The sequence below is a fragment of the Trifolium pratense genome, linkage group LG7, assembly GCF_020283565.1.
Source record: "Trifolium pratense cultivar HEN17-A07 linkage group LG7, ARS_RC_1.1, whole genome shotgun sequence".
Lineage (NCBI taxonomy): Eukaryota > Viridiplantae > Streptophyta > Magnoliopsida > Fabales > Fabaceae > Trifolium > Trifolium pratense.
In genome coordinates, this window is record NC_060065.1 from 7050380 (window position 1) to 7066679 (window position 16300).

Below are 16300 nucleotides of genomic sequence, written 5' to 3' on the forward strand. Positions count from 1 at the left end.
TTTCAACCTAAATATTAAAAACATATATTAAAATCAGACTCTAAACAACAAACTTGATCTTCCCATAATAGACCAAAAGAAAACGAAATTTCATCAAACAAATACAAATAAATAATAATCATGTGTGTATAATAAGGGTACAGTCACATGGATGTGAATATGTTAGCAACTGTATAAAGAAGCAGACATAAAGTTATTCAAAAAGACAAAGCAATAGCATGTGAAGGAAGCATATATTTGCCAACTAGGCTCTAACTACCAACACCGGCAACACGTGCCAAAAACTTTTTTTTAATGTGAATGCTGAATCCTTAATGCCACGTGGATTCATCTATAATAATAAATCCAAACACAAAACATAGAATATAAGATCCATAATCTTAAGTAGATCACAAATCCACAAACCATTCTACTCTGCCATGTTAGTTGTTCTCACATCTAACAAAACAAATTTAAAAATAATATAAAATGAATACAGACTAAATAGAGACTAAATACAGAATTTTCAATATCTCAGATAATCACTTTGATGAATCAATATGCTCCAACAATAGCTCCAATATTCACAAGGGCAGGGATCAATGACAGTAAAAATATCAAGTGTTGTTCTATGTTAACAGAAATTGTGTCATGTACGGGTAAAGGAATTTAACCCCGACTATACAGCTAAACTAGTTACTGACCATGGTTTTCAGAATCTTACGCGTTTTCACTGATCACATTTCTTTGATTACTTCAGCTTCGGAACTGTTGAACAATCATCGATTCTCTATGACTCTTCACGGCCGATCTTTAAGATCAACTAACCTGTCATTAAGCAAGTTATAAGAGGTGAAAATACAATTCATTTATGAATAGAATAGCAAGGACTATTTGATATACCAACTTCCATAAGGAACCATTTTGATCGAATACAATACCTTTGAAACTTGAGTTCCCTGTAGATGAGCATTATGCTTAGTAAAAACGGAATCAATGCTAAACACAAGTGTTCCAATGAATGCCCGGTGATAAAGTAGTGATTTACACGGTAGATTCTCCTGTCACCAGCACCTTCAATTTTTGCTAGCAGATAAATCCCTGTGCCAAAAAAGTTCTACCTTCAAAACATATCCACAATAATTAAGAGAACATGGCTGCGTCTTAATCGTTCGTTAAAAGTTGATTTACTTCCTTAAAAATTTATATAATTGGTTGACGGGCCACTTTATTAGGGAAGTGAATTACAAGTTAACAATGTTTCAAATGATAAAAAGGGGGGAATAATTGAAAAAATAAAATAGTACTAGGGTCTGCCCAAAACATAAGAGCCATGTCACGGAAACATGAAAAAATAGAACTTGTCTAATAGAAATAAGTGTGAAATCTTAGAAACTATATCGGTGTGTATTGACAAGCCCTGGAACTCCTAGTGTTAGGAACTTAGAATACACATCAAATAAGAAACTAGATTCCAAATGTTAGGAACCCAAGAATTGAATTGAAAATAATGAATTACTCTATTCACAAAAGTTTACAATACACAATAATGATCTCTATCACTGTTTCTCCTATTTATACAGATACTCTCTAACTAACCAAATAAATAACCAACTACTAAAACAGCTCTTAACTACTTTAACTACTCTTTTTTTTTTTTTTGATTAACTACTTTAACTACTCTAATTGCCCTTTATTATATATCTTAACACAAAATCACACCACAATATTTAAAAGCCAGAACACGATCGTTCATGCAACTTTAATACCCGACGCCATCATGACTTGAAACGTCTTTGATACGATTTCTATATGTCTTCTTTGCACAATCAAGCAGAATTTCTAGTTGAATCTCAAGGTTGATCAAATAGAAGAATATCTTTATTTTTCTGATTCCAATCAGTGTATAAGTAAACGTCTATAGTTTGCATTCAAAAAGGTAACTAAGAGGTGAAATGGCAATCCCTTTCACAATTAATCATTCAAAAAGCTGTATATAGCACAAGGATATACTTTGTCTATTACTATTGGGATCAAAAAGCATAGAGGTCAAAATAGACCAAACTGCCGACATGGGCCTATGACCTAGCTTACATCAGGTCCAACCAAGCTAGACATTTTGGTCAGACAATAGTCTTTTTTTTTTGAACAAGCAGACAATAGTCTTTTTAAAGTCTACTTAATCAGAAAGGTCAGACTCTGAGCCATCTGAAAAGTCTTTTAAATTTATGTTTATCATACTGGTCTTTTTTTTCTGTTACCATGTTATAGGTAGGAACTTTCCACTACCGTTTAGCAGTAACTAATCTCCGCAAGGGAACCTGTGGGGCACACAACGTGGATCCTCCCCTCCCAAACGATTTTTCTACATAAATGCTTAAACCTATTAGCTTATTTAGGGATATATTTATGACCAAGTTAAAGGCCTTATTACAAAATAGACTATCAAGTCAGCCAGATTTTCTAAAAGTTTGGTTACTTCTAAAAGCTCACTTTGATTACCCGAAACAGACATATTATTAATGCTAACAGGTTGGAGACATGCAAAAAGGTTATGCTATAGGCCTAACAAAATTTAAGCTCGAGTCTTAAATTTTTTAACTGACCAGACCTATTTAATCAAGGTATTACTTGACCCAGCCTATTCCTACTGCTATTAGTGTGCACATACACATGTATGTGGTTGGTTATCTGTCATAACTCAATAGTCTACATATAAGCTTGTACTATCAGAATCATTTTCTCTTGTCCTCGAACCATTTTAATTGCACTTAATCCTTATTACTAATCTCATTAGAGAAATAGGCAGGTCTCAAGAGAGATTGTGGACATTAAACAAACAAACAAAGCACAATGAAGATTAAAGCATTTGATCAAGTCACTGAAAACAGATGCTCCACATATAATTGATTTTATAGAAGTATCTAAGGCACTTCCTCCTGCTTACACTGACAGGAAAAATTACTTTGCAATGCATAACTAAATTACTTGAGGTTTACAAAAAGAAACCTTGTTAAGCAAAAAAGAATTACGAACCATTCAGGGAGGGCTTAGTTACCTGTAGACAAAAACCAGTATCCTGAGTGAGTATATTTGGAGCGGTACATAAATGCTATTGCCGGAATAGCTAGAGGCAGAATCAGCTGGAACATCATGCAGAACCGGGTATCATTATAAATTCTGCAACCAACCAACTAGCATAAAGAATTCAGCACAAAACTTGGAGTATATAATATGCACTAACCAACTATCATGACTTGATGTATATAATATGCACAAAACAAAATAAAAACAAAAAAAACACACAAATAGAAACTAACCGTTCATGAAGTACACAAAGAATGGAAGAAACTAAGAGTGCAAACATAGAAGATGAACCAGTCCTTTGGCCGAATCTCTCAAAAATCAAACAAGACAAAAGCGAGGAGAAGGCAACCATCATCTTAATGAGACAAGAAAGAGAAATTAGAAGAATAAATAAAGGGAAGTAGAGAACCAAAGACCCTAGGGTGTACACAGGTTGGTTTAGGTCAAATCCGTTATCCAAACTAATCAAAATTCATCAGTTCGATTTGGTCAAAAACCTGTATTTTTTAGTTAAACACGAACCAAGTACCAATTCAATCCAATTATGAGCAAGTTGGTTTGAGTCGGGTCATCAGTTCATGGCACTTTACATTCTATTTCACAATTTAAAATTCTAATACTTGAACCAAATGGAAACACTTCCAAATTTAACACATAAAAGTCTTCAACAGTTCAACTACATCAGTAAAAATAACAAACTTACAATTTTCTTTTAACGGATTGGGTTCGCGGGTTTTAAATCATAAACATATTAGCAAACCAAACCAACCCACTTCAAGTTTGGTGGGTTGGATCGAGTTCAATCTGAACTACAAAAAATCAAGTGAAACAGTTCAAATTGTGTTGACTAATCGAGTTGACCTGTATCCGTGAACACCCCTACTTCGTTTTGTTGTAATGTAATAGTAATAAAGATACTAACCGGTAAAGTGTCCCAAATCACGCGGTGATTATCAGGTTTCAAATGGTAATAAGTAGAGCCAAAAGCCACCCCTATCATCCCACCATAGAATACTACCCAACCCCATACCTCTCCTTGAGAACTACACCAAACAAACAAACAAATCAACATTAGCAATAGATAAACAACGCTATGTAATGAAGAATTACTAACTTGTTAATACTCATAGAATTGCATGAATCAATAGAAACCTTATGTTGAAGAAACCTCCATCCAAGGCAAAAACAAAGCCCAAAACACCCACAACTAAAAATGGGAAATTTGTCATCACGTTCAATGTATTTGGTACTCCTGTTGAAGTCAAAATCATCATGAAGCAATCAAAACAAAACAAAACAAAAACATATTCCCTCCAAATATTCTCTCTGTAGATTCATCGAATAAGTGATGTATCTAGTCATTGGTATCTACCGGATACATCAGTTATTAAAAGAATGAATATTTGTTTATAATTAAGCTCGGAGGGATTAATCTTCATGTTAAATTAGAAGTGGATGGTTACCAAGAAGATTGCGCACATCAGCAAATTGGTGTTGATTAGGAGAACGAGGGATTGCAGGAGTGAACAAGATTAAGCACATGCAACATATAAATATTGCAATTGCACCCCATATGCGATGATTTCTCTTCCATCTTTTCCAACGATGATTCATCACATAACCCATAATTCTCCTCATTCTAACTTCACTTCTTCGCCGCCCAAAAGAAGGAAAAAAAATGAAACAGATAAAGAAACAGTGTCTTTGTGGACAAAAGAAAAAACAGAATTGGGTGGCTCTATGAAAGGGGAATATTGTCTCGTTGTTGAGGTTGGGTTTTGATCTTTGATTTGACTTATTCCTAGTTCATTACTACTTCAAAACTACAAAAGAAGCGAAACAAAACTAACTGGTTTGTTCGTCGTGGTCGTGTTGGAAGTTTTGATTCAATTTGATTCATGTAGGACCCAGTACCCACGTTGGTGTTCTTTTTTTTCGATTTAGTCCACGTTGGTGTTCTCCTTTCCTTCGTCATAAAATCAACTTATCCAATTATTGAATTTTCTATCCTAATTCTAATTTTCTGCGCAAATATTTGAAAGGATAAAACTATCTGACGAAGAATTAAATGTTAGTTGGTTCAGTGGTGATTGATGCTGAACTTGGTACGGAGGATCACGGTTTGATCCCCGCAACTGCATTTAGGAGGGAACTGGAATCACTTAATAACAGAACTCGCCCTGAACTCTGGACTACTAAGGTCGCCTTCCCATAAGAACCAGAGGGTGAAAACCGAGAAAAAAAACTCTCTTATGCAGAGACTTCAGAGTTGAATAAAGTATTCCTCCAATTTCATATACAAGTAAAATAATTTCATATACAAATAAAATTGATGTATTTGATTAATAATTTAGACCAAATATATTAATAATTAAATGAATTTAAAAAATAAAAATTTGATGGGAGAGAGTATTAACTTTGATATTTGACTTGAATATATGGTATTCTTAAAATTCTTTTAAAAAAAAAAATCGTTTAATTGAATCTCACACATTTCACAAAATTTGAGAAAATAGTCTATACACTAATGCCTAGAATTTACCCAATATAAAATTAAAATAAAAAATTGATGGAATGAATTTGTTCCACTTATGGTGAATAGTGATCCAACATGTATAAATTCTTCCCCCACCCACCCCCACCCCAGAACTCTTTTCTCTCTTTCGAAAAAACTTTTTGCTCTTGTTAGAAAAGTTCATAACGTATTTTTTTAAAAAAAATTAGTTTAAAATTTTTTTTTCATGGTAAAAAGAGTTTAAAAATTATTTTTAGTTTACCAAATTTTTTTAGTAAGGCAAAAAAAACTTTTTTGCGAGGAAAGAGAATTCTTCATAATCGTTCATTCATGTAAGCCCTTGGTCCACCGAGCCATGTTACATGACTCATTCCATTGGACCTAAGATTTATGTAATCTTTAATGTCACATAACTTCAATGTCTTTTGTCAACTATCAACCCAAATTATTAAAAGATGTTGTTCGTAATGGTTTCTTCTTTAATCCTCAACAATTGCTCTTCATTGGTGCTGCATAAATACTTCCCCTTAACAACAACATCATGTGCATGCTGTTTTTTAACCTAAAATCTCTCATTCTTTACTATTATACTCATCTGAGTGTTAAACTTTTTACAGATAACACCCCCACGACTTGTAAAGAAACCCTTATGTTTTATATTTTGACAGATTATAAATGGTGTACTATATTGCTATATGTCGAAATTTTCTCATCTCATCCCCTATGTTTCTTTTCTATCACCTGTGTTTCCATTTTTGTCATTGGATAAATATTTCAGAATGCATTTTTTCGATTTTTTTTGCCTTGGAAACAAACTTCGGAATGTGCTTTCTAAATTTTTCCGAATTTGAACAAAAAAACTTTAGAAAAACGCGTTTCAAAATTTTTAACAAGGCAAAAATGAAAACGCAAAGGGTAGAAAAGAAACATAGAGGATGGGATGAGAAAATTTTCTAGATGTACATCTATGTGAAGGTGATTTTGACCATGATGTTCAACATGTGTTAATTGGACCTCTGAAGTGAATTATAGTTTGCTTGGGCCGAGGCCCATACCAAAACACTAGTATCAAAGAAAATTTTAGTTTTTTTTAGTTTACAATTACGATAGAGTATACGATCGAACCTAGAATCTCATGCATACTTTTCAAACCTCTCGCTATTAGATTAAATCTAGTGCCAATTTTTTACAATACAGAAAATTAAACTACTAATCAAATAAAGTAGGAAAATGTAAGCCATGGCTCGTCAATAAATTTTCTTTTTAGTTTTTTTTTTCTTTCTAGCTTCCTTATAAAAAAAATGTTAAACAATTAAATATAAAAATTTAATATTCAAAATTATTATTGTGGCAAAAAAAAATCAAAATTATTATTATTTTTTCTACTATCCCATTTTTTTAAAGTTTTTTATTTATTTTATAAATTAGATATTCTATGAACACAAGAGACTAATCCTTCAAATTTTATGTGACCCAAATATTTAACAAACTCTGAATTACAACGTTTCAAAAGTTACAAACTCTCCTATTTTTTTAAAGTTTAAACATTAATTTTAACAACACAAAGCTACAAAATTTTACTCATAAACAACTATCATTTTGTCATGTAATGCTATCATTTTGTCATGTAATGTTAAGGAAGTGGAGTAAAGTGAAGTGAAATAAGATGGCAAAAAATATAATTGATATTAGTTGACAGTCTTACATCGTCGGTGCATATTCCCTTTTCTCTTGAAAAAATTACAAGTTTTTATGGTTAGTTAAGACTTGGTGCGATGTACAGAAACAAACAAATTAGCATGACGCAATAAATAAATAAATAAATTTCGGTAATTGTTTGATAAAGAAGTAGAATAAAAAACAAAAACGAAAACAAACATAAAGAAAGAAAGAAGAGGTGATGAAAGAATGTCGACATTATCGCGCTCATTCCATTGCAAAAAAACCCAACCGAATCATTCACCTCTTCTTCTCCCACTTCTATTTCCTCCATATGACGACACTCCCCTCTCTTACCCCTTTTCTATTCTCTTCATCATATTCTATAACCCTATTTTCTTTCTTTTCTTTACCCACACTTCTTTTCTTCTTTCATTCCCATGTTTATTCTCGAGGTTCGCAATTCCCCTTTCTTTTTTCTTTTTTTTCTTTTTTTGCTTCACCACTTCCTATATAAATAAAATCCACTCATTCTTTCTTTTTTTCATTTTCAGGATCTCTGGCAATTACTTCTCCAATTCCTCATCGGAAATACTCGCTTCTTCTCTGGTAATAATTTTGTTTTTCTAACGACAAATATATTATTATAAATAACCGGTCTCTGCACAACAGAGGCCGGTAATAATAATACTGATAATTCTCTATTTTATGTTTTATGTTCCTGTTTTTTTTTTTCCTATAGAAACAACTTCAATTTAACTGAATTCTTGACTCGCTGTTTTTTTGCTAAACAGAAAACGAATCGTTCATCAAACTCAGAGAATCATCATCAACATCATCATCAATGGCGAATTCGACATGCGGAGGTGCTGAGTCAGACCTATGTAGAGACGAATCAGCCGCGTTCGTTCTCAAATTCATAGCTATGGCGTCGATTCTGTTAGCAGGAATGGCTGGAATCGCGATTCCATTAATCGGAAAACACCGTCGGTATCTTCGTACAGACGGAAACGCTTTCGTTGCCGCGAAAGCATTCGCGGCAGGTGTGATACTAGCAACAGGTTTTGTCCACATGTTATCTGATGCGACTAAAGCGCTTAATAGTCCTTGCTTACCGGAATTCCCGTGGTCGAAGTTTCCGTTTACTGGTTTTTTTGCCATGGTGGCGGCGCTTTTAACTCTTTTACTTGATTTCCTTGGAACTCAGTATTATGAACGGAGACAGGGGTTGAATCGTACGGTGGATGAGCAAACTAGGGTTGGAACTTCTTTGGAAGAAGGGAATGTTGAATGGAATTCAGGGAAGGTTTTTGGGGAAGAGGAGAGTGGTGGAATGCATATTGTTGGAATGCATGCACATGCGGCGCATCATAGACATAACCACCCTCATGGTAATGAAGCATGTGATGGTGCTGGTGTAGTGAAGGAACATGGCCATGCTCATGCTCACGCACACGCACACGCATATGATGTAGATGATGAAGCTGGCGTACGACACGTCGTCGTTTCACAGGTATATTGAACTATTCTTTTATATTTTTTTATTATAATAAAGTTTTTTATTGTTCTGTTTTTCACTTCCTCTGTTTTACTTTTACAATTACACTCATGTGAAAGGTTGTGTTATTATATTAAAAAAATAAAAAAGAATATACATTATATGAACATCATAGCTCATAGCATGAGGCATGAGGCATGAGGCATGAGATGAGCCATGAGGGGTGAGTGCAATTTTTTCAACTAACTATGGCAAAAGGATTTAATTGGATACTCTTATATGAAGTTGTAGTATATGTTTCCAATGTATCAAAATGTTCCTCAAATTGTAAAATAATAATTAGGGGAACATGTGTATTGTAGGTGTTGGAGCTTGGGATCGTGTCACATTCGGTGATAATCGGATTGTCTCTGGGAGTTTCACAAAGCCCATGTGCCATAAGGCCTCTAATTGCTGCATTATCCTTCCATCAGTTTTTTGAAGGGTTTGCACTTGGAGGGTGTATCTCCCAAGCTCAATTCAAGACCTCATCGGCAACGATAATGGCTTGTTTTTTTGCACTCACTACACCTATTGGTGTTGGCATTGGCACAGGCATTGCTTCAGTTTATAACCCTTACAGTCCTGGTGCACTCATAGCTGAAGGTATATTGGACTCATTGTCAGCAGGGATTTTAGTTTACATGGCTTTAGTTGACTTGATAGCTGCAGATTTTCTTAGCAAAAGAATGAGCTGTAATTTTAGGTTGCAGATAGCATCTTATTGTATGCTTTTCCTTGGAGCTGGGTTAATGTCTTCACTAGCAATATGGGCATGAACCCTACCAAATCAACTGTAGTTGTTAAAATGTTGTTCAATTTTGATATATGTTTCTTTCTCTCTTTAATTAGCTTTAATTGATCAGTACCCTTCTCTTCCTTTCTTAAGAAAGGTCATGGTAATACCAAGGCCTAGTAATACTCAACTCAAGCACTCAAAAGTGGGAATAGTATCTGGTGGTTTGTTCTTTGTTCCCCTAATTATTTTTGCCATGAACTGGTCCATCTAGTGGGTGCAAGACTGGTATATGAATAGAAACGGGTGCACCATGGGTTGATCTTTGTATAAGTTTTTTTGCAAAAGGTTTAAGATTGATTTTGGTTAATCACTTCATTATCTCTTACAGTCAACTTTTATAAGGGGAGCACATTTGTAGGATATGGTGTTGTTGGTGATGAACAAGGTCGTGTATTTTAAAAAGAAATCAGTATTTTGAAGGCTGGTTTTTTTAAAGATGCGTGATTCAGTGAATTTGAGTTTTATAGATTATATGATGAAAGGTTTGAATTTAGTGATAAGTGGTGGCATATGTGCTCTTTAGGTAGCTCTTAGTTCTGGCGGATACTGTTTTTGCCCCTATAAATGCTAAAAACATGGAAACCCTTGACATTGTTTCTATTCCTCCCAATGGCTCAAGGTTTGGATGGTCTGATGAATCAAGTTGTGTCCTTAGGGTTATTTTGGGGTTCAAGGTTCGAATTTTTGATGTTGTATCTTTAAAACACAAAACCCCCTTGACATTGTAGTGGTTGTGCCATCTCTACAATACAATTAACGAGCTTCCATCCAATATCTTCTATAGGAAACAAAAAAAAAAAATTAAATATTACTTCAAACATATCTCAACATCTCGTTCGTTGTAATGTTTGTAGTTACATCACCTCCATCAAAGAGACTTTGAGTTGTCGTGCACTTGAAATTCATAATCCACCTCAAATCTCCTTTTTTATTGTTATCCTCCTCTTCTCATCGACCTGACAGTTCAATCGAAAGAAAGTCAAATGTAACAAAAAATTGTTCTACCTAAAAATCAAATTCGAATTTTTTCGAATAATTTGTATTTTTAAGTGGAACTTCAACTTATTAACTACTTAGACCAATTACTTGGTTCCTCAATTCTGTTTTTATAATAGCGTTGATTTCATGTACACATTTTTTTTTATAGGAAAATGAACTATTTAAAACCATACCTAAGTAGAGGTCGTGCTAAGATGGACCGCACAAAGTATATGGATACAACAAAAACAAATGGAAATTTATTTTTAAGCTGCTTCATATTTTACATATTCCTCTGAATTGCTCTTTATATTAAGGGGAATGTAAGTAAGAGCAATTTTCAAAACCAAGAAAGCAGAAATTGAAGTGTTTTATGAGTTTGTTATGACTTAATTATGAGTAACAAATCAATTAGAAGCGTTGGTTAGGATATAAGAATAATTAGGAAAGGTTAGCTAGTGCTAACGGTTGTAACTTGTGGCGTAAGTAACAACTACATAAGCCTCATACAATTTGAACAAAGAAATAAGGAGAAGTGATTATTCCCTAACATTCAGCTTCTTCAATTCATTCTTTTTTTTTTCTTCTCAGTTTTAATAATTCATTCATTGTGTTCGTAATTAATAAGCTTTTCATGGATTGATAGGCTCAAGCCGCGCCTACTGCATTGAATCTTGTGTTTGTGTGTGATTTGAAACTCAACACAAACTTTGAATAAATTATAGAAAATCACGTATACTTATAAGAAAATGTTAAACAGTGTCCCCGGCCACTAGTTAAGGATACAAATATAAAAATTTTATCTCGTAAATTGTGCATTCAATGTTGTAATGATGTGAAAAGTTATTCTCTCTCATCATTAACTTTATCATTTGTTTCTTTTTTTAGTATGCTTAACTAGTGCCCCAGGGGCACTGTTTAGCATGACCCTACTTATAAACAGGAAAAATACATAAAAAAATTTACTTAAGTTTTTCCTATAAGAATTGGGATGTGCAACTTTTTTTTTTGTTAAGTGGAGTGTAAACCTTACACTCTTTTTTATCATCAACTTGTGGTCCAAATGAATGTTGATGTCAATTTTCAAGAAATTAATTATAAAACTCGGTCAATATTCAGCAACTCAACATTTTATTTTATAGTTTTTTTTAATGGCAAATATAATATATAGAAAATATCAAAACGATTAGAGGTAACAAAGAGCAAACTAAAAACATAAATATAAAATCAGCGATGTCCAATAATAAAAGAAAATCTAAAACGGTGACAAGAAGGCAACTTTATATCGATAGCGAAAGACTGAAAGCCACCAAAATCAAAGAAATCATATGAACCCCACGACAAAATAGGGTCTCTAACGAATAGACAACCACCAATACCATATTAAGAGAGAGGTCAAACGATCCAACCACGCATTCTACTACAGACACCAACATAGAATGATCTCAGCCCAAATGAATGTTTGGCCCGAATAAATATCGGCCCATATAAATGAGGGTCTCCCTATGTTTAACTACAGTTTTGAACTCCTATTTTTCATTATTCATGAAATTAGTCTCTCTGTCTTAAAATAACTCACTATTTCTTAAAATAACTCAATTTCAGTCCTCCATTAATTTTTTGTATTTAAAAATGATGATTTAACATATTATTAATAAATAATGTGAAATACAACCAGATGATATTCAATGATTAAAAACGGTGAACTTTTAACTCATTAAAACCTTTAGTTATAATTTAAGGGCACATTGGTCCAAACTCTCAAAAATCCAATTTTGGGCCTTAGAATGTTTTGGAAATTTTTAGCCCAAAGAAAGAAAGAAGAAAAAAAAATTGTGACCGACCTAATCCAAACGCCTATAAATATGAATTTAATTTATATGCATGTCGGTGTAAAGTTATTTTACACATGCGTCCAATAATATACCAATACATCACGTATGGTATTTTAAAATACATGATGTGTCACGTTCATTAAATGATGTGACAACATATCATTGGATGCATGTGCAGAAAAATCTTTACGCTGACAGTGCACAACAATTAAACTCTATAAATATAGATGATGGTACTAGATTGGAAACAGAAGCAAGCTCTCTCTCTCATATTTCAATTCAAAATCCCCTTTTTCTCTTTCTTGAAACCCTAATTCGACGATCGAACATAATTTGATTTCGATGGTGGCCATGGATGTTGATACCCCCTCGAAGAAAATCAAAGTGAAGATGAATTGCTCGAAGAAGGAGAAGGCGATGTTGAATTTCAATGTCTACATCTACAAGGTTCTGAACACGCTGCACCCTGACCTTGCTATATCTTTTGAGGCCATGGATATGATGAACACTATATTAAGAAACACGATGCTGAAACTTGCTCAGGAAGCTTCCAAATGAATAAAATACGCAAGAAGAATTCAACATTAGTGGCACGTGACATATCAAATGCCGTAATGGAATTGTTTTCGGGAAGAATGGTGTACCGAGCCATCTATTTTGCTTCGACGAGTATTTTCAAAATATCGAATTTCTATAATTTTTACTAATAGCCAATTAAAGACACTACAATAAAAAGGTCATTTATTGGGGGCCAAAAACCCTCAAAAAGTGGCACTACTAGAAAACTCTGCTTTAGCGACCGATTTAGAGACCGATTTTGATGAAAATTAGTCTCTAAATCAGTTAGCGACCGATTTTGCGACCATAAAAAATCAGTATCAACGACCCTGGTCGCTACTCTGTTGTGACCAACCCAGCGACCGATTTGGTAGCGACCGAACTAGCGACCGGTTTTAGAGACCGAAATAGTGACCAAAATTAGAGATTGGCTTAGAGACTGAAGTTGTGTCGCTGGTTGCGACGCATTGTACGACGCTATAGCGACTGATTTAGTGACTGAATTTAGCGATTGGTTTAGTGACCGATTTAAAAATAATTTCTCTAGTCGTTGCGACTGTATTAGCGACCAATTTTGCGACTCTGCGAAAAAATCAGTCTCTATTTCGGTCGCGAATGGTTTTTTATTAATTATTATTATTATTATTATTATTATTATTGAAAGCAATTTTTTTAATCTAATTTTATATCTCAACTTATTTCATACATACCAAGCAATTAAACATGCACACAACAATATCAATATAACATTTTTAGATTTAAGTATTCTATTTCATACACACCAAGCAATTAAACATTGCAAGTATCATAAGTGAATTGATCTTCACCATCATCTGACACATACAAAAGGGGGAATAAATCCCTTTCAATTCTTGCATACAAAAAGTCAATATCTTAACTCAAAAAACTACAAAAAGTATGCCACACTACTACACTTGCCATTCTTGATCTAATTCTTCGCCATCATCAGACATATCATCATTATCATCAGCCACGTCATCTTTATGAACTTGATTTCTGGTATATGGCTTGGGTTGAAAGTTTAAGCTTTCGAACAATTGTTTTACCATATCACGAAGTTCATCCCTTTCCTTAATGACACAAATATAAGGCTAATTAATATTTAAAATTAAGTAAAATAAAATGAAATCAACATAAAAAAAATACTATTTAAAGTTGAGAACTCATTACATAGACATGTTCCGATCTTCGATCAACCCAAGTCTTATTCTTGCGATGTTAGTGTGTGAACAAACAAATTTGAAGGAGCGGGGGGGGGGGGGGGGGGGGGGGGGGGGGAGTGCCATTCAATTATGTCTATAACAAAACAAAGAATATGAATTAAAACTAGAAGCCAAAGAAAATTTGGCATTTTCCATCATCAGAATACAAATTATCACCACAAACAATTAATTCCATACTAGAATACAAATACAAATTATCACCACGAACAATTAATTCCATACTAGAATACAAATGATGATTGATTCACAGATAGATACATGTATTAGGGGCTTCATTTACAGTTTACAAAAAGAAAATTTAATAACCAAGCTTTCCACATGAATTGACATTTTTATAAAATAGAGTCAGAGATATAAACTCTACAAAACAAGTATTGTGATCGAAAATTACTAGTAGCAGGCATGTCTATTTACAATTACAATAATCAACTTTGATACAATAATCAACAATAATCAAACTTTAATTGTGGAATAAACTCAATGGTTAGATGGGTAAAAGTTCTTTTCTGGTGTACTTTCATGCATAATGCATAGATAGCCAACACCATTAGTATTGTTACAGGGAGACACAGATTGATCAGTTGATGAGGCAAGATTAGCCTTCCAATTATATCTGATCCTATAGATGTACTGAAAGCTAAACACAAGGTCCAGTTTTTGACTTTGATAAGCTTAGTAGGACATTGATATATAACAACACCAAAAATATTATGCTAACTTTTTTATCAAGATTTTCTGTTTATTAAATCTAGTGTCAGAGTGTTTATCTAAGACAAAAATTGACCTCATATATGTTTAAATCAATAATGAAAAATAAACTGACTTTGATAAGCTAGATGACAGAATGATAAGTTGTTGACTTTGACTTAGATAAACACTGACAGGGATAAAATAGAGGTAGAAATTAAGACAAAAATGGATGCATTGATTTATGATCAGTATGATGCACTGCTTGAAAAAGAAAGAGTTGTAACTGAAGAGTTTGAAGCTGTCACGAAAGAAGAGCAAGACAAAGCAAAAAGATTCAATGATGTAAAGCAGAAGAGGTATTAATTTTCTTCTTCCAATATGTCATTATTTATAATTATATAAGAAACATATTTACTAATTAAAATCGTGATCTTAGAAAGTAGAAATATCCATTCTCATTAGCAACAGAATAAACTAATCTAAAATAGAATTTGCAGCAGAAACACAGAATCACAAAAAAGACAAACAAATAAATTAGAGTAAAAAAAGACACAGACAAATTACAATGGTCGAGGTCCTATTTATGCTTGAGAGAAAGGAAGAGAGGCTTACTATGTTCTTCGGAAAAGACGGGAATTGAGGAATGTCAAGAGAGGAATTTACAGCTGCAACCTCGAGCCAGAAAATATCGACGAAGACGGTAACCATAATATAAGCCTCCTGCATGACACATCATATATAAAAACTGCGACTACAATATTATGATGAATTGATTAAAGTACATAGATGAATGTTTGTATCATATAAAGTTCATTTGTGAAACAGAAAATTAACTAAAGGGACACAATTTTTCATCAATATTACATATCTAGGACTCCAACATTCTAAATTGCTATAAGTAACAAAAATAACCACTTATATCAAACATGTAAGATTACTTGTCTGATTTTTTCAATATCAGTGGCAGCAATGAAATTAGGAAGTTGAAAAGGTTGTTTCTCAATACCTCGGTTCCCCTGCCAAAACAATAGCAGAATTTCTAATGAGATAACTGATAGCTTAATGTATGCCAATATCGACTATATAATGAGGCTGTTGAATATTGCCTTGAAATAATGTAAAAATCAGAAAATCATGTTTTGGTAGTCTCTGCCTGCTCACGCCCAGGCGTGGGAGTTGGCGCCCAGGCGTGAAAAACTGGGCTGAACTCAGGTTGCTCACACCCAGGCGTGGGAGGCTGCGCCCAGGCGTAGTGTCTGCGGGCCTATATATATGTTATGCGTTTTCTGACTTTTTTAAGGGGATTTTAGGGTTTCAAAGGCTAACAAAAAGGCTAGGGTTGAGAGATTTCATCTTGGGAAGACTCTAGGGTTAGGGAAACATTCTATCACCTTGGGAAACACTTTCATATTGAATTTC

General features: G+C 33.7%; 2 protein-coding genes and 1 long non-coding RNA gene across 3 annotated transcripts; 1 reads left to right on the forward strand and 2 right to left on the reverse strand.

Annotated features, from left to right (window-relative positions):
* Window positions 1-354: 354 nt before the first annotated feature.
* On the reverse strand, window positions 355-5091 carry LOC123894239. Its single transcript, XM_045944184.1, has 7 exons — window positions 4530-5091; window positions 4219-4318; window positions 3989-4109; window positions 3300-3421; window positions 3038-3159; window positions 921-1080; window positions 355-807 (listed from the first exon to the last, which is right to left on the reverse strand). Exons 1-7 carry the CDS (start codon window positions 4702-4704, stop codon window positions 780-782), a joined length of 828 nt encoding a protein of 275 aa, XP_045800140.1. The 5' UTR covers window positions 4705-5091; the 3' UTR covers window positions 355-779.
* Window positions 5092-7471: 2380 nt separating this feature from the next.
* LOC123894240 (zinc transporter 4, chloroplastic-like) lies at window positions 7472-9625 on the forward strand. The gene is made up of 4 exons (XM_045944185.1): window positions 7472-7695; window positions 7795-7849; window positions 8035-8753; window positions 9101-9625. The coding sequence occupies exons 1-4, from the start codon at window positions 7681-7683 to the stop codon at window positions 9554-9556; spliced, it is 1245 nt and encodes a 414-aa protein (XP_045800141.1). The 5' UTR covers window positions 7472-7680; the 3' UTR covers window positions 9557-9625.
* Window positions 9626-14234: 4609 nt separating this feature from the next.
* Window positions 14235-15963, reverse strand: LOC123894242. The gene is made up of 3 exons (XR_006803656.1): window positions 15820-15963; window positions 15494-15601; window positions 14235-14264 (listed from the first exon to the last, which is right to left on the reverse strand). It is a non-coding gene; the product is annotated as an uncharacterized LOC123894242 (long non-coding RNA).
* Between the last annotated feature and the right edge of the window lie 337 nt (window positions 15964-16300).